This window comes from Solea senegalensis, linkage group LG4 (genome assembly GCF_019176455.1).
Source record: "Solea senegalensis isolate Sse05_10M linkage group LG4, IFAPA_SoseM_1, whole genome shotgun sequence".
NCBI classification, from domain to species: domain Eukaryota; kingdom Metazoa; phylum Chordata; class Actinopteri; order Pleuronectiformes; family Soleidae; genus Solea; species Solea senegalensis.
The window spans coordinates 20,690,377-20,716,495 of NC_058024.1; the positions used below are offsets into that span (position 1 = coordinate 20,690,377).

Sequence of the window (26,119 nt, forward strand, 5' to 3'; positions counted from 1 at the left end):
GTGGAAGGTTTTTTCAAGACGCAAAAAGCTGTGGAATTTTCTCAGGAGATCATCCATCAGCCATCATATACGACGAGAGCGGGAAACCAGTCTGAGGTTTTGCTTTTTAATGCGTTCAAGTGGAAATTATAAATCACCAGTGAGAACAAGTGTCAATCACCTGTCATTTGAACACCAGCTGTGTCTCGGGTTTGTAGTTTAGTTTTCACGAGGCAGACAGGAGTTTACAATTGTGTTTGAACGGCTGTGCTCTTCTGTCAAGCACCGTCCTATTGATAGCAACAGTGAATGACGTCAGTGACACTTTGTTGACCTGCCGTTAACACCGCGTACATGCAGCAGAAGTGTAGGCTGTTTTCACACAGGATGACACAGCCACTTTTGCGTTTGTGCACATGGGAAAAACGTTTTCAGAGGAGTCAAATGAATACCTGCCCTCGGGTCGTTCAATTCCACATATCCGCTCTGACATTCCTTTAAACATTTAATGCTGTGCGCAACCATACCTGGGCTTCGGTGAGAAAAGCAGTCGGCAGACAAAAACACTTTCTCACGGATTATCAGTGAACTCAGACGCTGAGTGAATAAATAGAAACAAGTTTACATGGGATTGAATGCAGGATGTATATCTCAGTGAATTTTACACTGATGCACATTTGCAAATCAGTGAATGTATGTGAATATCACAAAGCATGGACCAAAAAACCAAGAACATGCAACCATATACAACATAACACAACATTCAGGGATGACTCATTGTGTGCATGCTGTCACAGAGCCAGTGTTAACTGTGGAGCTGATCAATTGCATTGTTTTGTGCAGGTAATTACACAGAAGTATCCACCCTCAAAAGTGAGAGAGCTGCATTCCCGCATAGTTTCACCAACGTTTCATGACCTAAATATAACCTGCAGCTCAGCTAAGAGCCCGGGTGCTCGACTAATAGACGACCTGTACAGTGCTAGGAGCTCTCCCCGTATATGTAGCTTTACATGTGCATTTCTAATGCTATTTCTCATGCTCCACAAACATTAGTCACCTTATACAGTATATCAGTCCAGTGGGGCAGCTCCTGCAGGCTGGGGTTTCATCCTGCTGTGGAACGAACTCTGTCTGAGGCTTATAGCCCGAAACATCTGTTGTAATTTCTGTCAAATTGAATTTTTATTACCTGGTCATTAAAGGCGCAGCAATGGCAAAACCAGATGGCTTCTCGCTGACCTTACAACTGGTACTTTTTTTTATGGTGTTGGTGAAAATTGAACCAAAGGAAGCCATGTGCTTTATAAAATTAGAGCAATCATTCCCACATTCCTCAGACATGGGGGGCACCGAGGAGGGCGAGCAGGGGTGCGGAGCAGCAGGCAAGGACTGTACACATAAATGGGTGAGCGCGCGTTCAGAACATGCACATCTCTGTCTGTGAAGTCGTGCACAGAGCAGGGGGATTAGGTCCAGAATTATTTGATATAGCGAATCTAATGGTCTGCAATGCCAGTAATCGCGAGACAAAATGCAATAGGACGCGTTCAACCTTTTAAAGGACGTTAAATCGCTTTTAATACATTTGTATTATGAACCAATAATGATTGAATTGTTTCTTCAAATAGCAATCTGCAATATATTACACGGGGAGAAAAAAAACAATCTGCTCGGCGTGGCGCTGCACATGCGTGTGTTCCTGAGGGGCCTCTCGGCTGTACTGTTAGAGGCCAGGGTCACTTGAATAACACACACACAACATATAACCAGCATGGTTGAGAGCTGTCTCACTGGGAGGGAGGGCTGCTCAATCACTGTTCCCTGTGGGGAGGCATGGAGGGATGCTGGGTGTGTTTATTAGAGACAGAGGGAAAGCAAAAATAATGTTAGAGGACTGAGGGAGGCTCTTGTTCACAATAAAGTCGAAACCGCGTTTATATGATTTTTGGAACCGACCAAAATGACTTTTAACATTTGGCTGCAGCGAAAAATATGACAGCACAACATTTTTAGTAAATGCTTTTGCTAAAGACTCAAAGTGGAATGAATAATTTGAGATATACGTAGAAATGACATGCTTGACACGACACCAAATGAGGGAATACATTTTGCATGTTCGATGCATGACCCTGTGTTTTAGAAGGAGCGTAAAAAAAGTTGAACAAAAAAAGATACAGTGAGCAAACATCACATTATGCGCTCTCTCATTCTTGGCCCCAATACAAAACACTGCATTTTGCCATAATAAGGAAAATAGACAGATAATAAAATGGTCACATGATTGCCTTGTCAAGAGACGTTGGAGGTGATGCCATAAGGAGATTAGGCCTGTGGAATATGGGGCTAGAGCGTCCATGTAAACGCAGATGTGGTGGTTATGTAGCGCTTGTGTATCCTTCCACATGGCACCAAGCCCTGCAAAGTGTTTATATTTCCTCACCCCCCTCAAGTGTCCTCAGCACACAATAATAATGTCTCTTTCATACAACAACAACAACAACAACAAATGTAAACTGCACATATAAGAGGCTCCAACAGCAAGCCAAGCCAGATTCTTGCCCAGTTTACATCTCCTTCTCTATAATTAAAATGTACTTCAGCAAATTCAGAAGTGACACTTCCCCATCTCATGACAGGAGGAACGCTGGTGACACATTTGACAGTAACTGTGTCCGCGGATACCGACAGCTGGCAGGAGGAGAGACAGACAGCCAACTGAAGCCATCAGAGGAAGAGCCAGACAATGGCAGCTTTTATTTCTCCACCGCACATTCCTGTGGAGGAAAGTAGAATTGGCTCCCCGCCTGCTGTTTGAACCAGAAGCAGACTAGTTCATCATGTCTGGGTCACGGTACTTCCCAGAGTTACTGTCATCTTGCACCTCTGTGTTTTAACGGCACGACAAATGTCCGACACGTTTCCTTTGAAGCGACACCGTCGGACTGGAGTCTGGTGTCGGTGACAAGGTGATTGGTATCGATCGATGACAAAAGCACCTTCTCACATGATGGATCTCACTCATTATGGCCCTCACTTCATATGTTCAACTCAGTTTTCTTATATCGTATGCTCACCTTACTGAAAGCAGAGCTGTGTTTGTGCTGAGTTTGATAAAAACTATATAAGAATTCAATTAATCCCCTAAGGGAAAGTATTCCTCTGCATTTGACCCATCCTAGAATTAGGAGCAGTGGGCTGCCACACTGAATAGCGCCCGGGGAGCATTGGGGGTTGCTCAGGGGTACCCCAGCCCTTTTTTGGCCGGGTGGGGATTCGGGTGGGGTGACCCTCCGGTTACAAGTCAAGTTCCCTTTTCCACTTGGCCACGGGCTGCCTGCATATAAAACATAATTTCATCTATGGGACCATTCATGCAATTATCTGCTGCAGTCATGAGTCGCCAAAATAACAAACATGTCAAACATAAGACTAGGTGTTACAAAAATGGCAACAAACAATGTTAAAATCCGCACAAAATTGGTCTTGTCACCATATTCATGACTTAAAAAATAAGTCTAAATTTTTGGAATCACTGCTTTGGCAGGCTGCACACGCTCTCCTCTACTACACTGAAACATCTCACTCCGTCCCCACTGAACATAACTCACTGAAGCACAGAAAGAACAGGATAAAGATTTTCTCCTGACTCATGATTGTCAGCAGTCAATCACGGCAAGCAGAGAATCCAGTCACTCCCCTGACAGAAGCCGTAAACAAACCAAGTTACACTGCTGTGGCTTCAAGCCGTGCTGTGAACTCACTCGAAGCAGTAAATCATTTTCTGGAGAATGTACTCTCGTTCGTGTCACCGTCACAGCCACCGTCACGGCTGACTTGCTAAAAGCAACAGGTTCGGGCACATTGTTTGGGGACTTTTGTATTGTTTTATTTTTCCCCTTAAAAAAGGAATTGCATAACAAAGAAATGCTTGCAAAAAATAACAATGCAAAGCACAAAATAAGGAGTTTTTGGTCTTTTTTTTTTAATTCAAGAACTAGTTGCACCCGAGCAACCACTTTCCACACACATCACTGCAGCTTGTTGTAATTAATAACCAACAAAATGTTATTTTGTGTCTTTTTTGTACTTCCACACTGTTGAAATGAAACACCTTTGCACTGAAGGATGCATGTTCTTACCCAGTGGATTGAAAGAATGAAAGTATCAACAAGAGACAAGAATGTTCTTTTCTTTTCTTTTCCTTTCTTTACTTTTGAAAAGGCCAGAAATGCCGACACTGGGCCAGATGTAAAGTAGCATGAATCTCCCCCAGGTGCCCTCACATATCCATGTCTGCGTGTGTAGAGATGGTGTCAGCAAGGGCATCCTGTTGTCCCCCGCTCAGGAGAACCTGTTTCCTCCTGAGCCCTGGCTCTGAGCTCCGACACATTCTTGCTCATATTACAGAATACACAAAGAGACAATGGCACACGGTTAGGCACACATATGAAGCAAGCACAAACACACGCACACATATTCTCATTATATTAAACAAACAGTGAGGCAGAGGATGGGACACCTGCATTGTGTTGCCTCCGTTTTAGGAGAATGTAAAGGAAAATATGAGCGCCGCTCTCCGACCCACAAACTTTCCAATTAGTGCTGTTGTCGAGTTCAGCAGGTGTCTCCGAGTCTCAACCCACATGACCTGTTTTGGTAACCTTGAAAGATCTTTTGACTTTTCCCAAATACACACGAGCAGGTGATATGCTGTAGGCCTTGGGTGGAGTATCAAAATCTAAGAATAAATGTGAGCGCTCAATTGATGAGAGTGGAAATCGGAACTTTTCTGTGGGAGAGCAACACTGATCCAGTATCTGAGTGATTCAGACTGTGAGAATATCTCATGTCCAGTAGATTGTAAGTTTATGGTTACAAGTAGCATCATATTTGGTCCATATTTAGAATAATAAAGCGGCTTTCTCCTGATAGAAACCTCACTTGCGTACAGTTTTAGGACATATACTCTTCTATTGAGATTTACTCTGTTTTGAAAGAGTTAATCCGGAACAATCACTGCTCATAATTTGGGAGATTCAGGCACCTACTTAAATCCCACTTATCTTAATAGTTTGAGAAAGTCAAAGTGATGATCCAACAACAAGAAGTAATTGGTTTTAATTATGTGGTTGATTAAATTAGCCTGTGCCCTCATTTTCTACTTTCAATTATCATCCATGGCTTTGTGACTTTGTGATATTCACCAATTAGCAACAACCTTAAAACCTGCAACCTGTTTTAATGGTGATCTGTGTGTATTTATGCAGTAAGATATTGGCAGAGATTTAAACATGTGCTGTGCTTTTATCCTTAGTCAGCATCAAAATGAATGAGAAGAACACTTAACACAACAAAGAAGGGCAGACATAAATAAGAATTATATTATTCTCACTACTCCTTTCCAGTCATGAAAAGTAATTATGGATTTGTGTAACATTTGAGTATTGTATTTTACTCTACACTTTCATGAAAGGAACAATATCGAAAGAAAGAAAGAAGATAATACAATACACTAACTGAGACAGAGTAAGGCAGATTAAAACACTGAATCGCGCAACACATGAGAGTTAACACTATTATAAGAATAATAATTATAATGATAATAAAAATAATGAGAATAATAACAATATTATAATAACAACAATAATAATAATATTATAATAACAATAATAATAATATAAATGTATTTATATGTGCCTTTCAAAACTCTCAAGGTCACCTGACATCACATAAAATCATAAAAAAAAAGGTAAATTAGTCTCATACAAAATGTATGATTAAATGCAGTGCTTTTAAGTGATTTTATTTAAGGTTTGTGATTTTAGGATGTGTATAATCCCCTTTTTCTACATTTCTGTAACATTGATTGTTGATATTTTATGCAGATTTGACACTCTGTGGCCAGTTTATTTATTCTTCTTTTTGTATTGTTTTTTGGAATAACAATAATAATAAAAAAAAAACTTGAAAAACAGACACATAACACAGAACATAGCACATATGTGTTTAAAATAGCAGTCCATGGTCTAGTTCCATGATGTTTTACATAAAGTGGAGTAGAAATGTAAAGTCATGGCCTGCAGAGAAACACACACACGCACACACACAAACACACAGGCTGAAAGATAACACACATTCTTGATAGATTTTCCTTTTTTCAAAAGCCTGGGATTGTTTACCACAAACTGACAAATCCTCCTGTGTGGAGAGCAGGCAGGGAGTCCGCAGCTTCACACAGAGCCTCTCAATACGTCTGCGGGTCGTTGTGTAAACAAACGTGGAGAAGAGCTCTCCACCAAACAAAGATTTGACGCTCAGATAGAGAGAAGAGGCACTTCTGCAGGAGGAATAAAAGAGAAGGAGTGGTTGAGATAAGGAGTGAGACACGCGCGCGCGCACACACACACGCGCGCGCACACATACACACACACACACACACACACACGCGGGCAGAAGGAGAAGGAGGAGAAAGGGGAGAAAGAAGAGGAGGAGGAACCAGAACTCTTCGCTCGGTCACGTTAACATCACTTCTCCGCCGCATCGAAAGGCAAACACGCTTCAGAAGCTGCCGAGGGAGAGACCAGAGTGTCTGCAGGGTGTCTGTCAGTTGTCAACAAGAGTATGCTCCTTCTTCCTCCTCCTGCTCTCTCCTCTTTATCTTCTCCTTCTTCTAATTCTTCTTCTCGGCAGCCGCGAGTTACACGTTGTCACTGATTTCCAGGAGACACTTGTGTGTGTGTGTGTGTGTGTGTGTGAAACAGCCGCGTGAACGAGTCTCCTCTCCTGAAGCATGGAGACTCAACTGCTCTGATTCCAAGTGGGATTTTTCTTCCAGAATGAACTTCTCTCTAAATAATGGTGAGTGTTTAAAAACGTCCCCTTACTTCTTCTCTCTCTCTCCCCCCCTTCCCCTTTTCTACACCTTTATTTTCATGTCGTTCTGATCGTTTAATTCCATAACACATGGCATGTATTTCGCATTGTTTTTGTTTGTAAAGGAAACGTTAAAAATAATAATAATAATACTACAATAGATAATAACAACTTGTTCATTTATAACAATGATACATGTGTGAGGAAATAGATTCATTTTCATCCTCATTTTATTCTGCTAATATAATGGCAACAAATAGAAATGTTTATTTGTATTTTATTCATTTGCGTGTGTGTTTCAGAATATAAAATAGAATACACTTAATACTCAATGAAACTCCTGCTGAACATATGATTTGGTTTAATGGAGCGTAACCTGCACAAAATGGTTGTCCATGTTAAAGTCAACTGTCTCCTTTATTTACTTTTTTTTTTCCTATGACACACATACATCTGCCAATGCCACCATTTAGTCTTATTCTGTTTATTTAATTCAGCCCCCAAAAATAATCTAATCCAATAACAAATTATTATGTGTGCCTCAGTGAAGCGTGAAAACATGATGGGAAAAGTGTGTGAGGCACCTTCTTCCCTTTTGATTGAGCTCCTTTGTTTTTCTTGGTGCTGCTTGAATCCACGCAGCACTTTTAGTTCAGCTTTAAGTCCTGAAGATTACACCCAAATCACTGACACCCCCCCAGCAGGAGCAGCCAGGCAGGGACCCTCATTAACTAAATTAGGGGGAGCCTCGCTAAGCGTTTTTCAAAGGCTGGCATTCATATTTTTCAAGGACCCCTTCATTGCTCCAGACGAGAAACTCAGCCACTGTAATTTGCCGACTGTTTGAATCCCCTTTAAACATCTCCATCAGCTGCAGAGTCTGGCCAGCAAAGATGAGGGTCACAGTTTGTTTTTTAAGAAATACAAAAGCAAAGAAATCTGTTCTAAAATCTATTTTAAAATGTCCTTCAAATACAAAATGATCGCCACATCACACGCAGTCTTTATTTGGGACCTTATTGCGGGGCAAACACAGAGAGGAAAAAAAATCTGTTTCGCATTCACCAGCCCTCAAAAAGTGTCTCACTGGTTTATGAATTTCGATAAAAATAAGCTGCACGTGCTGTGGAGCACTGCTGCCTTTTCAGAGTCACATATCTGCCTGACGGGTTATGAATTGTACTTAATCTCCTTATAAAGCGTTAGTCTTTTAACTGTGACATACAACATCCAAAAGTCAGCTGGAGGGGGTCGGGGGGCGGGAGGTGTGTTCTGACCACATACCAAAGGTGTGCGCTCGGGTGTGTTTGATTTAACACTGTGGTTCGTCTCCTAATAACATTAGGCCCCCCATTTCTCAGAGTACCCCTCTCTCTCTCTCTCTCTCTCTCTGGAGTCCACTGCTGCTTCATGGTTCTTATTACTAGCTCTAATAAATTGTGAATAAGCAGCAGCCCAAAAAGTCCCAGGCTGTGGAGAATTCCCCATCCTGTAGCACCGGGCACCCCCTCTTAAGAAAACACAAATTAATTCCAAAACCCCTCTGAAGCCAAACGTTCATGGAATGATAAATATTTTCATAGGGAGTTCTACTCTTCCTGACTTTATCTGCACCAATCTTCATTATATGTCTCCAGAACCGCACAGAGTTCTTTATATCCTCCAGCTTCTGTGCGTCTCCCTCTCGCTCCTCTCTCTGTGGGAATCAACAGGACTGTCACTTTTACCTGTATCGTCTAAAACCATCATTCACTCCCCGCTGTCACCCTGAAATGAAGGTATCGCCCCAGAAATCTGTTCTGTTCTGTTAGTTGTTACACAGTGTAAGAGTCACTTCTACAGCTTGAGCTGTTGCTATTGAAGTCAGCCTTTTTCTATATTTGGTGCAGAAGTGTTTTTTCTTCCTCAGACTCTGTTGAATCCATTCACACAGACTTTTTGTGTTTAGCAATTCTGTCCAAATTCCAAACAGCCAATTTCAAAGAAGATAAATATATATATATATAAATATATATATATATATATATATATGTGTATATATATAACACCTTTTTCTTAATCAATAACAATCATACACTCATAAAACATAATCAAAAAAGAGTCTAATGCTTTCATCTAAAAACTGTTGAAAATACCATAAAAATAATCTCAGTAAGTTTGTTAAGATAGTATTGTTATTATTACGATTGTTTTATTATTATGTTAAGTGTTTATCATGGGATTATGATGAATGGACCTTTGTCATATGAGTTCATTGTAATTGCACGGATTTCAGCTCATGGAACAACGGCTTCCCAACTGCACTCAGAATAGAGGGTGACAATATATTTGATTATTAAGTTCTGCTCGCTCTGCTCTAACTCCTGTAGTCTCACTCTCGGTGTGATCTGTTCAAAATTCTGAAGAGCTGCTTCACAAACAGTTTCAGGCCTATAAGTGATCACTTTTCTTATCTTATCCCTTATTACGACACGTCTTCTGCCCCTTTTTTTTTTAAATCACATGAGGCCCAGAGAGCAGCAGCCGGGGAGTGTGTATGTGTGTATGTGTGTGCGTGTGTGTGTGTGTGTGTGTGTGTGCAGACAGCAGCTGTCTCTCTGGCTATCTCCGCTCTCCCTCTTATATGTTGAGGAGAGTGGAGCCACACACATCGCAGTGTAGCTGTGACTGTATTTAATATTTTTTCCTCCTTTTCTTATACTTTTTTACTTGAAGGGAAAATGTAATAATAATACTTGTCTGTGGCTCGGCGAGTGTTTCCATAGGTGTCAGAAATTTTCTCCGCCATTACTTTTCTTTGATGAACCTTTTCCTGGATATATTTTTTGCCTCTATCCTTTTATGCCATCTTATCTCACCTTGTCTCTCTAAAAGCATAATGTGCCCTCTCCTCTTCTCTGTCTCTCCCACACAGTAATACACCAGTAAGTAATTGGACCTCAGTCTGTCTGTTTTGCCTCAGAGTTCCAGCTTCTAGTTTAGTTCTGTCTGGCCAGCTGTTAGCAACTAGGGCGGCCACTCACTATCATCTGTTGAGGATACCGATCAGGGGCGAACCTCTTTTTTCCTAATGACTAATAAAGCAGCAGGTCTGCGAGTGTGTGTGTTCATTAGCAAAGGCAGGGGCACTCATGCAGTCAGGCGTGTGTCACTTTTGAATGCTTGTGTGTGTGTGTGCAAACCACCCTCCCATCATTAGACCAGATGTTTTTTACCTGGAAGTAAGACCACCATCTGACTGGGGTCAGCCCAGTCCTCCAACCCTACACCCGCTCCTCAGGGATGCTGGGAGGTCTGCCAGCTGTCCCTCTGTCTGACCTCCATCTCAGCTCTCTCTGGTTCTGAGGGGGAGAATGAATCTGGGCTTTTTGGGGTAGGTGGTCCCTTTTTTAGATTTGGCAATATTGCAGACTGAGATGATTAGGGGGTGTTTTTGAGGTGTGAGTTGTGGGGTATGGGCAGTGGGAAGGAATGAAGGGAAAGGATCAGGGGATGGGAAAGGGGAATGAAAAATGTTTTGAGAAATCATTAAGTAAGAAAGGAGTAAGGAGCGTGTGTTTGTGTGCGCGAGAGAAACAGATATAAAGACACAGGCATTGTTGAATAAGAAGGATCTGATTACCGGGGGATGGGGGGGCAGTTTCTCCTGGCATTAAAGCAGCCTTGTAGCAGGAGTTAGTCAAGTGGAATGAGAAAGCCACCAAGTCGGGGAGATGAAGTTACAGAGAGCAGGGGTTGGCAACAGGTTCGCTGCTGCCAGAGAATAATTGGGGCCTCTCGAAGAATGACTTCTATTTGTTTTAAAGCAACTCTGTGTCTGTCTACGTGACTTCGCTTTTCATTGAAACGATCCCTACATTAACCACCTACATTATGTGTGTGTGTGTGTGCGTGTGTGAGAGCGAGAGAGTGTGTGTGTTATTTGAGGAGAAAGTTGCAGAGGCTCATATGGTTGATAGTCCAGTTTATCTGGGGATTTCTGCTCGTTATCTATCATCATCAGGTTAGATAACCATTATGATAATACGGAGGTGACTGAATTAAGGAAACATATTACTCCTGTGTGTTTTATTTATTTTCAATTTTTTTGTTTTCACTGCCTCATCAAATGTCACGGTTACCCTGTAGAGTCAATAAAGAACATAATAGGTGGCTGACAATGTTGTGTTAACAACATCAAAGGTAACCGCTTTTTAATGATGTTGTTTTTGCTAATTACTGTGTGTAAACATATCTTCGGTTCAGCAACAACATTCACTTTAAATGTGTAAAATATAAACAGATCAAGTAGGCGCCCAACTGGGATAAAGCCAGTGTCCAAAAATCTTTTGTTATTATCACTCTGTATGTGGATGACATTGTGTTTAAGTGTGTATGCTTAAAACAAAGTGTGGGACGGTCGTATAGCTTAAACACACACACACACACACACACAGTTTCCATGACTTACATTCATCTCCTGAAGACTTATTCTAACCGTAACCATAAATAAAACTGTCCTAACCCTATCCCACATGTCTTCACCTTCAAATGTAATCATTTACATTATGGTAACTTGCTTTTTGTCTCCATTAACAAGACAAGCCCCCATAATGTGGCTGTGTGGACAGATTTAGGTCCCCACAACATGAGTAATACCTGGAACGCACACACACACACACACACACGTGAACTTGCCTCCTAATGAATTCTCTAGTCACTGAGGTCAAGGTTGGTTATGAATGCTGAACATCTGTCAGCGGACCACCAGCTCCTTTCAGCCCCTGTTTCTGCACATTTAATGTACAATATAATATAATATAATATAATATAATATAATATAACATAACATAATATAATTCCATTAAGAAGAGCACTCATTATGTTGCCTGTAAAGTCTTTCCACTGAACCATGAGCTGACATATTTCCACCTTAGCGAGTGATTGTTGATGCCAGCTTTTCACTTTTGCCTCTAACGCTTTCTTCATTGCCGTATGAAGGCAAAACACCAGTTAGTTGTTGTTTTTTTTCTTTTGTTTTTTTTAAGTTTTACACAGGATTCAGGATACAGGATTGTGAGGCAAAAAAAATCTGATAAAACCACAAATTTGACGATATCCCTCTGGATCCAAGAACACAATAGTGGGCATTTGGGGAAAGTGGAAACCGCCCTGTGCCTTTTACTCAAGTTGAATTTATTAAAGAATACAAAATGATTTTTGTATTTGTCAGAGTACAAATCTGTAATCTGTATTATTAAGGAATTATGAGGCTTTTCCGGACAGAGGCTGACAGGTCTAGAACTCCTTATTTTAAAGAGACTGCAAGGTAAAACAACAGTGATCTCATCTGTTCACAAAGTGTGAGATCTTTGTTTTGAATGTGGATAAACGTTGCTGGCTTGGATTTTATTTTATTTTTCAGCAGTCTGTTGTTGTTGAGCAATCTGCTGCGTGTCAAAGGTGCTCAAAAAGGGCAGTTGCTGGCAGATGGCACCAATTTCCACCACGGAAAGTCTGATAGTGTCACACAAACCTAAATACTGGCTCCTTGTTCTCTTTCTTTTATCAGCAACCAAGAGAGAGAGGGCTTTTTTTGTGTGTGTTGCAATGAATCAAGCCCCAATGCTCCCCCAGGCTCTTAGGCAGACTCTCCGAATTGAGGGCTCCAGGTGGGGGTACCATATGGCACAATTACAGACCAGAAAGTCACCTTATCAAGCCACTGATCAAGAACCATAATGTTTCAATAAGAGGTCAAATGATTTGAGGGTCTCCGTAGCGTGTCATATCAAGACTCAAATACTGACACAGCACACATGTTGACACTGTAAACGGTTGTCTATTGAGATACAAACCACACACTTGACATTACTTTCTATTGATCTTCTGATGAACGTAAACAAGATAAAACTGCACACGCCCTACGTTGGAAAATGTAACAGCTCGTAGCTGATCACCCAGTGGACTCATATTTATTATGTGTGCATTGTTGGCCACATTTGATATTGTAGCACGCAGTGTGAACATAATCTACACGCTTTCCTCTTGTATTTGAAGTGTCAGTTATTTATTCTTACACACCATGTGGTGCCTGTATGGATATAAAGAGTCAGTGTGCTTAAAATGTAAATAAAATGAATTTGTTGGACAGTTGGCTAGCTTAGGAGGTCTATACAATGGCTATATCTCAAATATAATTAACTCTTGGCGATAACAGGTATGTATCATATTGTCCTGAATTCTGAAGTCCAATCTGACTTCAAATATTTTTTGAAGACACGTTTTTGCCGTAATTACGCAACATTTTGTGCTATCGGAAAAATTCCAACTCTTTCTGAAAGCTGAGAAGTTGCAAGTCAAAAACCAACGTGTGGTTACTACGGTAATTTCACTCGCACTGTTGCTAGAAGCCAGCAGATCAGCGTCTTAGTCACCAGGGAGGAGGGAGGAGGGAGTTGGAAAAACGCTTGTACATAGTTTCCATTTTTTTGGTCCGTTTTTTGGACATTGAGACAGAAACTCCAACAGATATTACTTTAAAATATGTTTTATACTGTTCAAATTTCAAATTGAACACACAAAATCTGGTGTTCACGTACTGCAGTGTTATTCTTGAACAAAACCTTTTTGTTTTTCTTCATTTTAAATTTTTAATACACAATTCAATCATGCAGTAAATTGTAAATTACTGCCAGATATTGAAAGTTATTCTGGAAAAATGGGCAAAAGCACTTAGTCACAGGACATTTTCTGGCCTTTCTCTGGTTAAAATAAGCAAAAAAGACATATTTTGAGGCTTATTTCAATAGGATGCTGTTCAACTTGCTTTACAAATTTGATCGCTTTCTCTCATAGTGCTCTTGAATTATTATTTTTTAATTCTCTATAACTGATAGAAAAAAATACGATTCCATGCTAAGTTTTTTTGTTTTTTTTTACATGAAAGTGGTCTTGGTCCGACAATAAACGTATCGCTTTTGTTATGATTCCGGTGTTGTGCTCTCTCCAGCTCTGTTTTTTCACTCTTCATACAATTGTTTCCGTTTCCATCACTCGAAAACAAGTGTAACATGCTTTTGACATGACGATGATGAGAGTCGGAAAAAGTGCGTTATTCTTCCCATCAGACGGATGATTGTGTTTTCGCCACTCCACAGTTGTTTTGAGAATGGCACCCTTTAACAATTTAATTGAACAACAGGTATAAGTGCCTACACCCGGTGTATTCCTTTGACTGTATCAAATGACATTTCAAAAAAAAAAAAGAAAGCACAATACACATCCCAATCCATCAGCACAAAGGCTAGAATTTGATATCCGTGAAAGAGGCAGTGGTCTAGCGGAGCCCTGGGACCCAGGTGAAGCTGGCGGGACTGGCCTTGTGGCCTGTGGCCTCCTGTGGCCTCGCTGGGTTTGTTTTAGCTTCAGTTTCAGCCCTCAGTCCTGCACGTCTCTGCTGAGCTCCGCTCGTCTTCCCTCCGGTGTCCCGCAGTTCCCATGGCCTTGTGCGCTCTTCTCGCAGGCCTCACCCTCAACCAGGAAGTGCCTTTTGCTGTCACACACAGATGTTGTGTTTGTGTGTCAGGGCATGTGTGTGCATCAGGGATGCAGCTGAAGACAACAGGACTGTGAACAGGCATTGCTTTCATTTCTGATTGCTGGGAATCAGAAAATTCTAAGCACAGCGCTACTTATTTTTTCTTTGTGATAAAAGTCAGCCCAAAGCCACAAGGCCCAAACAAGGACCCCATCCACGTTTAACTATCATTTGTGAAGTGGGGGAAAAAAATAAACACATGGTTTAGATTGAAAGCCAAGATTTTCATTGTAGTTCAGCCTTAACCGCTATTTTTAAGTGCTTCATTTTTATCAGATATAGAAGGTTGTAGAGGAAGTAAAGTGTACAATCTGTTTTATTTATAATTGTTAAATGGTCTTAAGCACAGGTGGATTTTGGCTCTCAGCAGCTGTGTGGTAGACATAGACATTTACTTGCTGCACGTTGTCTTGGGTGTTTTAAAAGCCAGGAGGGCAAATTCATTCATTGGCTATTTTTGTCAAAAACATCAAAAAGGTTCGTTAATAACAGGAGCACGGCACAAAAGTGAGTGTAATTCAGCTTAATCTTATAATGCCACTGACAGTAAAGCCAATGTTGACGTTACATTCATAATCATATTCTTTTAAGCCTCTTTTTCTCAAACAGCCTTTACTCTACACACACACACACACACACACACACGTGCACACACACACACACACACATACACACACCTTCATCTCTCTGCTGCTGTGATAATTCATGACTGTCATCTGTCTCTGTCTTTGTGTTGTCAGCGAGGTCAGAGGTCAGGCAGTTAGCTACAGCTTGGCCAGATTGGAATGGCCCAGAGGCAAAGACATAGAGAAAATCACAGAAGGAAAAGCTGAGAAATGAAAATGGCTCAAGAAAGAAAGAAAGAAAGAAAGATGGTGTTATCTTCTTTTTCAATGCTCTGTGTATACACTGAACAACAATATAGCTGACACGGTTCGCTGTTTCTAAATATCTTAAATATCAGCGCGTGTCTGTAGCATGAGGCCACAGTGAACCTCATAATGTCCCAGTGCAGCGTCAGTGACCGACAGCACAGCTTTCTCCTGCCCTAAGAGAGAGGTATTGAAGTGCTGCGATCAGACTGACTGACTGAAGATGATGAACTCATGTGGCATTGATGGTTTAACCTCCAACCTCCCATGAACTGGGCAGTATTACTTCATATATTTAAATGAAAACCAATGTACGCCTTTAGGGAACGGGTCTGTTTTGATTTTAAATACTGAGAAAGTGAGAGTACTACATCACAATTTTAAATATAAAACCTGCATTCACCCCTTAATCTGATGTTTCTTCTTTTTGTCGTGCCCTACCCTTCCACAATTCTTTTGCATCTCTTCAGTAGCTTTTGAGAAATGTTGCTAAAACTCACACCAGGAGACACTAATAAATTGATGGAGACAAGCAGGACTAAAATGTGTCATCATCACATCATTGCAAAAATTCATGTAATTCAGTCAATGCTTGTCAAAAACGTGATGCGTATTTTCTGTGTGTGTGTGTGTGTGTGTCATCCTGTCTCATTCCAATTTTACAAAGCTCCATTGTCCCACTGAAAAAAACCCTGTCTCACTAAACACAAATTTCAGATACTGTGCCACCTGAATCACGTATATCGGAACATTTCTTTTCACTACTTGACATCGATTTGGACAACAGCCTAGATCCAGGTTTATTTCTTCTAAGAAAAAAAAAAAAAAAAAAGCTTCACATAGTTCACATGAACCTCAAACCTGTTCACCTCTTAGAGGTTTGTGGAGGAAACATCTATTCTCGTCATCGTGCCGCAACAGGGCCTGCAGGCAGGCAGGCACATAACTGCGTGTCACTCACATGCATACCTGTATCCTAATGGTGTGTATTTTGCTATTGTTTCCACAGGAAAGTTGACAGCTTGAGAGGAACCTGACTAACAGAAGTGTGACAGGATAAAGAGGATAAAGCTCTCTCTTCAGAGGCAGGTAAGTGATGGTAACGCCTGAGTAAAGAGTAAAGTGCTACAGATGAAAAGTGTTGTTGCTGTTGTCACCCAGTCGTCCCGTGAACTAGATTGACAGATTAAGTGACCTTAAAATACACGTAGTACGTCTGCATATCAACAGAACTGGTGTGATGGGCATTTCAAATGTGTTAGACCCTTTAAGAAATCTAAACAAAACTTTAACTGTAATTTGAAAACATTGTTTCTATGCAATGTTACCACTTTTTTTGAAATGTGGACGCTAAGGGGTACGTTGTACCTTTTTACTTTCCAGATGAATTCTTATTTTACACCCATCATAGGAATTATTATTATTTTATTCAGTCCATTGTCTTTTTTTTTTACTCTCTGTGGCATTCATTCTCGTAAAAGGAAGAGTCATCTTATATTAACATATTTCCTAAGAGCTGAGTGTGTTGTTCCTCATCGTCATTTCTAAATGGGACATGTGTTGTCTCGCAACGGATAAAGGGAAGCACCTGTCATGAAAATTCCCCATCATTATTATTATTCCTTCCTCAGGATCAACTGAAAAAAAGTGTCATGGCTGCATATGGACAGACGCAATACAGCCCCGCCCTCCAGCCTGCAGGACCATACACACCTTACACTCACCACACACAGGGCTACAGCATGCCGTCCTACAGTAAGTACCGACACGTCATATTTGGAAATGGCAACAGGTAAATCTGAGATTAGTACAGATTCTCTTTTTATATAAACTGCCCCCTCAGTTTATTACTGTTTGGAACGAGACACAATAGTACACTAAATTACTTTATTCTGAACAAACACATTGTCTTACAAATATATAGATGTGCAAATGTTGAGTTTAAAGCTTGAGATCAGGGACATTGGCGAGAAAAATAGAAGCTTGTTTGCAAGCAATAGACAAAGCCACTCGGCGCTGTAGAACAGGTATGTTGTCATGAACCTTAACACCATGCTCCAGTGGCATTTGTTAATCTTTCTTTGTGTGCGATGTTGGTTCATCCTGAATGCAACGTGACTCTTTTTTCTTTGCTTTTTTCACAGACATAAAAACAGAGGACGGTCTAAGTCATTCTCCAGGACAGACGGGACTATTGGGCTACTCAAACTTCAGCAGCACTCCTCCCAGTCAAAGTCTGTACAGCTATTCACATACACATGGTTAGTTTGAAACAATGTGCACACGCACGTACGCACGCACACACACACACACGTTTGCATAGCTCTTCTTCTTCTTAGGACACTGCATTGACTTCCATCCATTTGGACAGCCTAATCAAAGCGTTCTCACTAACCTTAACCCAGTACTTCTCAAATAGTGGGGCGGGCTCCCCTGGGGGGGCGCGTGAGGTGTCGGGGGGGGCGTTAGAGGCAGGGCAGTTCTCAATAGTATTTCAATTTCTGTCCTGTGGGGCATGACAGAAAATAGAGAACCACTGCCTTAACCTAACCACATTTGAAATCGTAGCCCTAAAATTGAAAACAAATTCCTCAGAAATATGGTTCTGCCTCATTAGGACCAGGTTTTAGACTACCTGTCCTGTCAAGGTCAGTGTTTATGACAGAAAGATCCCAAAGAGGTAAGAAATACAAATACACACACGCACCAACTTTGACCATCCTCCCTTTGTGCTGCCATCCTCCACTCTTTTGCGTCTTTTCACTTCTACTCTCCTTCCGTATTTCCTCCTATGCTCTCCTCTCGCTGTCTTTCCTCCTTTCCTTGTATCTTGCCTTTTCTCCTCTCCTCTCCTCCTCTCAGCCACACCTGTTCTCCATTAGCTGCGGTCTGGACTCCTGGCGTCAAAAGTCTCTCCACCCCTCCTCTTTTCTTGGGGTCAGGCCCCCTTTCTCCGCTCAGACCAACAACACAGCATGCAAGTGCTTGCACTGTGTGTGTGTGTGTGTGTGTGTGTTTCAGCAAGAAAAAAGAAAGAAAAAAAGACAGTAAAAAAACAGATCGACAGAAAGGAGGAGAAATGAAGAGTGTGGAAGAGAGAAGAAAATGGAGAAAACAAAGATGGGTACAGGATCTTTGCCCAAGTGAAGAAGTGCTTACTTTGGAGTGTGTACAGCTCTCTGCCCACACATGGTTGTGTGTCTGTGTGTGCCTGTGTGGTTGTGTGTGTGGGTGTATCTGTGCTGTACACATTCCTCAGTCGCTGGCGCCCAAAGCATGACTTGCTCAGTGCGACTTTACGACTTTGAAAGCAGCATAAAATTGACCCTGTGCGCGAGAGGTTAAGGTGCGAGCAGGTTTAATGTTGCAGACAAACCGTTATAGAACATGACTTTTGATTTTTCTCGATGTCGCCACACGCTGTACTGTATGTCGCTCTGTTGGTTTACTGCCTGAAGTGGATTATGTTTAATGCTGTAGGTGTATGGATGATGATGGATTCACATTGACATCTGCTTATTCTTTAGGGATATTTCGTTTTACAAATTGGTGTGATGTCTGTGGGTTAGTTAATGCCACCACAACACATATTGGTTTTGTGGACTGCTCTTTCCAAGCCTTTAGTTAATTATTTTGGCCACACCTGCTGTATTGAGGAAAAGCTGAAACTACTCATAGAATCCATGTTACAAAAACGTTCCTAAGATAAATGTTTCGCTGTCACCTAAGCCTCAAAATAAATGTCCGAAAAAAAGACTTTTTTTGCTTATTTTAACCATAAAAAGGACCATAAAATATCCTGTAACTAAGTGTGATATCTGGCAGTTATTTACACCTTACTGCTTGTTAAAATAGTATATTAACAATTTTAAATGAAGGAAAACCAACATTTTTATTTAGAAAAAACATGTGCGCAAACTGCGTTAAAGGGTTTACATACCATTACGCAACATTTTAGATGCTGATATTACCACTCTGACAGGTCCATTTGTCGTTATTGACTCTCTTGCTTTGCTCCCTTCCTTTATATCCCATAAACGCCAGTGTGCAGTAGATTAAAGATGAGAATTACCATCTAAAAGTGTCCAATCCTGATTTAGACACTGAACAAGGTCTCGTACATTTTAAAAGTTTTCCATACTACGAGAGGAGTTGGATGTCATAAGTCGTACTGGAATGTAAATATTCATGTAAACACACTTTGGATGAAATCTCTTGCAAACTACTGCGCTTCCAATGGCTGTGTGCTCTGCTGGAGCGCAACTGAACCAACAAACATTATAACTGTGTAGTTTGAGTTTGAGGGACACTGTTCCCAAACAATATAAATTTGTTTGAATATTTTTATGCACAAATCATTAACTGCAAACTTCAAACGGTAATAAACTGCCATAACAACCCGAATGTTTGTAGGATTTCAGAATGTTTCCATGTCGTCCGTAATACTGAACACAATATTCAAGCACGCGTGCGCACACACACACACATACGCACACTAAAAGGCCATCGAAACACTTAGTTGCGCTGTGTGTACAACTGAAACCCAATAGGGGACGATGGGAGTCTTTTCGTGTTTACTTGAGAGACCTCCTGTATTTTTTTCTTTAGACGCTTTGAAGACTGTTATGTTGTGTGGGGGTTTTCATTGTGGTTCTTCCATTGAATCATTATCCCCTGTTTGTCATGCACGGCGGAGTGGAGAATGAGAAATGGGGAGAGCAGTCGTGGACTGCTGAAATAATGAGAGCGAGAGAAAGAAAATAGCTGATAAAAGCAAACACGGGGGAAGAGAAAAACAACTCGCTCCAGACAGTTGGTGATTAGCAACAGGATAAATCTTTTATAGGAACTGAATCAACTTTCAAACCTTCAGCTGTAATTACTTACGCTAATTAAATGACAGTGTTCCTTTAAAGGTGTCTTAATCACATGACAAAACCCACCCACTGAATAAACACTACAGTTGGAAACCAAACACTTATTTTCACATGCTCCGTCTGATCTGTCTTCTGTTTGAATACAGATATTATAATTGCAGAGCACACAGTCCTCTGTATAATCAAACGTCTTGTCAATAACGGGCCATTTCACCACTGTGTTACATTATCTGAATGTACACTTGTTTTACCTGAAACCAGTCATTTGACACCAATTAGCTTTACCGGCTGATTAACAGGAGCAATCATGCTTAAACAATAAACTGACAAGTCGCATCCACAAGATCCCTTCTCTGCGAGTCGCGAAGGTCTTTGTTTTCCGACGTCTTTGTGCTCTTGCGCTCATGCATGGCCGCTCGAAGCGTAGTATGTTCTGTGTGGTTTGAAACTTTTAAACAACAGCTAACTTCACCTCTTTTTTTGACGTCGTGGGCGAAACGAGAAGAAAAAATCCATCATATGAAGAGATGTTTATCAGTTTGTGTAAGATAAAAGCTATTTTCTTTGTGGATCTTGGCAAATCTGTGCACCATTTTTCCAACACCAACAGATATAGTCATGTCAGGATAAATTTAGCTCAATGCGTCACCTTGACTAAATACAGTTACTTCGTCAACGAGCCGCTACAATAGCTGTAAACAGTCTTGTTTGCGTGCTGTGTCGTCATTAAGCACTAAGCACCTTTCCTTTTCCACTGTTGTTTTTTTTATTTGATTTATGGACAGCGTTAATCATCTATATTACGATCCGTCACTCATCTTCTGAAGTGAGATCTCAGCGTTTTAATTACACTGTGCAAAGTTTGGGGAAAGCTTTTGGCACAGCGAGCTCTATTTTTTGCCCCGTCGATGTCAAAGACCTCCGTTCTACAAACGTTTCTTTAAAAGAAACGAGAGAATGAGACGTTACGTTCTTTGCGTATAATATCCAGCGGGCAACAGGCTAACGGAAGGGATGGAATGACAATGTCACAACGCTGTCCGGTGCCGTGGTTGGAGGTGATGAGTTTACAGGAGAAATAATTAATCAGCCCAATGAACGGCATGGACAGACTTGACAGGATGACAGGATGGTGAGATACAGTATCTGTGCGGGGACGTTGCTCGGAGGAAGGCATTCCTGTTTTGGCTTGATTAAAGCTGTGAAGCTTCTCAGAGCAACAGCACACTTTCCCACCTGTATTATAATGTCAAACATTATTCTCACTCACCGAAGAAGAGATTAATTGACTGGACGTGGTTGTAGATCACTGAAGATGAGATGCACGAGTGACCCGGGGCTCTGGGGAGAGTGGGGTGAATAATAAATGATGAATCTGACTCTCAGCTCCTGCAGCGCCGAGCTGTCACTGAGTTACGAGTCCAGGTTCCACGGATCGTATCAAATGTTGTAAAACTATATCTAAATTTAATTCATACACGGTTATCTCCCATCAATTCACAGGTGATAATTATTTTTTTATTATTTGATTTGAGTGTTACATGACAGTTTGACCTTGATGTTCACATCTTTTCTCAGGTGGTGGTATTTCATCGGGAATATTTCAAGGCACCCACGCGATCTCCAGCACAACCCCATTCAACCCTACGCAACAAGTGAGTAATTCAACCCTAATTATTTTTCCTTACGATATATAACATCTTAATTTAGCTCCCGTCATGTCTCCAAAATGACTCATATCGTTTGACAGACTTTTCTTTTTGATTTATGTCTTTTTTTTTTTCTGCATTGACAGGAGTTTTCAGCGTACTCCAGCTACAGTCAGAGTCAGTACTCTCCGTATTATAACTCGCATCACTACAACAGCCCGTACCTAACCAGCAGCAACATCAGCCCCGCTGCCATCACAGCTCCGATAGCCTATCAGCATCCAGAGCACCCCGTCATGCTGCCCAACCACAGCCCAGAGTCGCATACAGGTAAGGTTTGATCTGATATTCTGATGGAGAAATGTAAGAATTAATCCTTTATCATTTAACATGACATGACTTCCATACCCTAATGTACCACCTTTAATTGTGGCTTGTTGATGTCTGGTACAAATGATAGTTTGTTTAAATTGATTAGCAACGTCCTTGCGTTTCAGGAGAGTACCACCCACCGCCCAGCCCCCCCACACCAGATAAAGAGGAGGGGGTCGCAGCGCGCCGGGGCTCAGATGGGAAGTTGAGAGGGAGGAAAAGAGTCAGTGACCCCACTCCACCGCTGGACTCTGATATAGAGGTACACAACACATGCTCAACACTATTTCTCTATTTATCTTATTCTCTCTCTGTGAAATGAGCAGAGAGAGGGAGACATTCATGAGGTTGACATTACATATCTGTTATTTCACTGCAGCGAGTGTTTATCTGGGACCTCGATGAAACCATCATCATTTTCCATTCACTCCTCACGGGAACCTTCTCCTCACGATTTGGCAAGGTACGGCGATACGCCCCCCTCTCTTTGTTATTTACTGTAAGAAGTACACGGTGTAGCTCGTCGCACTTTGACAACAGTTAATTACGCAGTACGTGGGTATTTAGGTACACTTTGGCACAGAATCCCCATGACAACAAAACCTGCGTAAGCCTCAATTCACCCTTTGTTTCAGTGATCAGGTGCTTATTTAACTTAACAGTTTAGGGTTTTGTTGTCCGACTTGGGTCCACGACCTTTGGGTCTCATCCCTGAGCATTTTCACACGCTGGCTGTTTTGCCTTTCTGCCCTCTTGTTTCTTTTCATAATGCTCCAGCGTTGTTTAGCTACCCCAGCATCCTGCAGTGTGATTGACACGCAGCAGGACCTTTATATAACAGACCGGCAGCTGACAAGGGGCGGACAGTGGTGTGTTTCTTGTTTTTGGCTGGGGATCTGTGTTTTGAATTCTCACGGTCCCTTGGCGGGTTGACACAAGGCTGATGGGAGTTTGAGCGCACAGTTTCTGATCAGTTTAGGCCATGCATGCCGTTGTTTCTTTTTCTTTCTCTTCTGCCCCGGAGAAGAAGAGCCAGTGAGAAAAGGGGAGAAGATGTGTTGAAATGTGACTCATGGGCCAAAAATTCCCCAAATCCTCCCACCACCCAAATGCCCCGCTGCGGGATCCAGGGAAGCTCAGTCGGACAGACGCTGACATCAAATCTCAGACATGCAGCAGATAAAGTGAATGAGTGACAGCGGAAAAAAAGATTAGCCCAAAGTGCCAAGAAAGCGCACAGACTGTAAGGGTTTTTCTTGAGACATCCATGATACATTGTTTTCTGGCATTAATTGTGTCTGCTTTAACAACCAGAATATTCCCTTCTAATAAATTCTTTGTTTTGACCTGCGGAGGGCAAGTCCAGGCCCATCGTACAGGAAAGACAAATGCATGTGTTGAAAGGAAGTTGTTTTTAACAGCATGGTGAAGCAGAGGTGAATGGAGATTCACTTGGTGGATCTTCTATTATCTCATTTATCATACAGCAAGCCCCTCTCTGTCATCGGGTGTGTGAATCTTCTTCTTTAGGTTTGTCTTTCTGTTCAACTGCCCTCCGTGTAAGTGTGAGTGTAGGAACTGAATGATTTAGGAGCTTTTTTCCTTCACATTTTTCTACCCCCAATGTCTTAAATTCTTGTCACAGATTAACAGACAGGGTTTGTTTGAGCCTCCGTATGAAAGCAGAGGGTGATTACAGATAATTATATCAATATTACAAAAGCAGAACTAACCTCACTTAAGCCTTTTGCCCCTCCCTCTTGATCCTTTGCATTTATCTCTCCTTTTTCTTGACAGTGTTTTGCTTTCCCGCCCCTCGTCATTTTCTCCCTGTCATCCTACTCCTCCTCATTGAACTTTTGCTGCCCTTTTATCACCTTCTTCACTTTACATCCCGGATGGGTGTATTTCATTTTTTTTTGTTATTTACCCTCTAAGTGTCATCAAGCTCATTAATAAATTCTGGGCCAGGAGACAACTCTTCTTGTCATTCAGACGCACTAATCTAATGTTAACCTTTGGCTGACACCCGACTGCTTTTCCTGTCTCGCTGCCAGCGACGAGCCAACACTGCCATTAACACAATATGCCAAGCATATATACACACAGACACACACGCACACAGACACACACACACACACCTTCTTTTGTAGTCTTGAACAACCGCACGCCCATGCTGTTTGTCAGACTAACTGCCTGCGCAGCATGATTTATGTGTTTACCAAGGTGATAATTTATGATTTTCTTATTAAGAAACAAAACTCAAGTTGGTGTTATGCAACACCCAGGTATTTGTTTGACTTCTCCGTATGAGAGGGCAAGAGAGGAAAGACACTGGGAGATGTGAGGTGTTGACAGAAAGATAATGTATTAAAAGAAGGTGAAGAAAACGTCGACACAGCGCGCAATACAGTACACGTTATATGAATCTTTTGCAGTTATGTAGACTAATTGACTGTGTTTTAGTTTTTTCCCCCAGCATAAACAAAGCCTTTTGCTATTTTTCTTTTACGTAAGTTAATTAGTAGCATACGTCAGCATGCCTATTGGTCCTGCCAGTCTTGACTCCAGACTGGAAGACCTCACACTATCATAATGGATTGACGTGAGACCTTTAAAGTACAGACCTTTAAGGTGTCTTGTTGTTGTTTGTTTAGGTTTTGCAATGAATAAGGCTGTGAGAGAGGAGACATATGTGCTTGTTTTATTTTATTATATTATATTATACTATATTGGTATTTTTGGGTGATTCGATCACAAGCGGACACCAAAAACTCATATGACCACATTCTTTAACCATTGTAAACACTAATGTGTCCTGGTCCATGTACTCCACCGTCATCATCTAAGAAAGAATCTTCTCCGCCTATAGACGAATATAATGACCATGCCAAACGTCTTAAGCAGTTTTGTTTGGGTTGTTTTGATTTCGTCTTGCAAGTGATGTGGCGTTTATGTTTATTTAGCCTATATATACAGTATATACAGTGCATTCTCTACACAGTACATGTACATGAGTGAGTTCTGATCAGATGTTTGGACACGTGTGGCGACGCATCCTAATGCCAGGTGTGAACGGACATCCTTAAAGCGGTCCACTTGTGATCACAGCTCACCCAAGACACATGTAAATACCAGGTGTGAACGGGGCCTGAGTAAGAAGCAAATGTAATAAAGGTAAAAAAAAAAAAATAAATCAGCAGAGTTTGACTGACATTAGATAAATAGCTTGTTCACACTTGCCTCTCCCCGAAACCTGTTTGTGTCAATCCAGTTGATGAGTTTGCAGAAGCAAAAGGGAAAAACAGTTCAGAGAGACAAGCAGGCAGCTGCACTGACAAGGTCAGAATAATGACAAGAGTCATTAGAGAATGTTAGAGATGATTTAACTGATTATTCTCCAAATTCCAAACCATCAATCTCAGTCGCTGCTTGTGGTTTTATTACCTATTGACTGTCTGGAGCTGTTGTTCTTACGTCATTTTCATTCCCTTAGTCAAACCAGTTTTTCTTTGATTTAAAATGTTGTTATATGTGACTTTATGTCAGAGAGATTCAAAATAAAAAAATAACTAGTACCGCGCGCGGTTCTGAACGGGTTCGAGCCGACCCGCGCGAGTCGCCGTGTGCCACGGCTCCCCGCGCGCCTCGCGCTCTCACCCGTTCATTCACCGCGCGCGGTACTAGTTATTTTCAGTACTAGTTATTTTCAGCGGCGTCCCCGCACATGTCGATCCAAATTTCGGGGGGGATCGGCAACGTATGGCAAAGTTATAGGGCACTTCCTGTTTAAAATGGCCGACTTCCTGTTCGGTCAAATGCGCGTCCGTAAACGTGTTCAGGGAAGTTCCCTTGTCTTACATATCAAGTTTTGTGCAGATCGGACAATCTTAGAGTTGACTTCCTGTTTCGGGC

General features: G+C 41.5%; 1 protein-coding gene across 2 annotated transcripts in view; it reads left to right on the plus strand.

Annotated features, from left to right (window-relative positions):
• The first annotated feature begins 6,454 nt into the window (after positions 1 to 6,454).
• Positions 6,455 to 26,119, plus strand: part of eya2 (EYA transcriptional coactivator and phosphatase 2) — a 29,024-nt gene continuing 9,359 nt past the window's right edge. Inside the window, exons 1-8 of one of the 2 annotated variants that reach the window (XM_044024570.1) lie at positions 6,455 to 6,840; positions 16,316 to 16,395; positions 16,938 to 17,061; positions 17,451 to 17,567; positions 21,762 to 21,838; positions 21,979 to 22,162; positions 22,330 to 22,466; positions 22,584 to 22,667. In XM_044024570.1, the coding sequence (XP_043880505.1) occupies positions 16,959 to 17,061; positions 17,451 to 17,567; positions 21,762 to 21,838; positions 21,979 to 22,162; positions 22,330 to 22,466; positions 22,584 to 22,667 (702 nt within the window). In that variant the 5' untranslated portion in view covers positions 6,455 to 6,840; positions 16,316 to 16,395; positions 16,938 to 16,958. The remainder of the gene's footprint in view (positions 6,841 to 16,315; positions 16,396 to 16,937; positions 17,062 to 17,450; positions 17,568 to 21,761; positions 21,839 to 21,978; positions 22,163 to 22,329; positions 22,467 to 22,583; positions 22,668 to 26,119) is intronic. The other variant, XM_044024571.1, reaches the window with a different exon arrangement.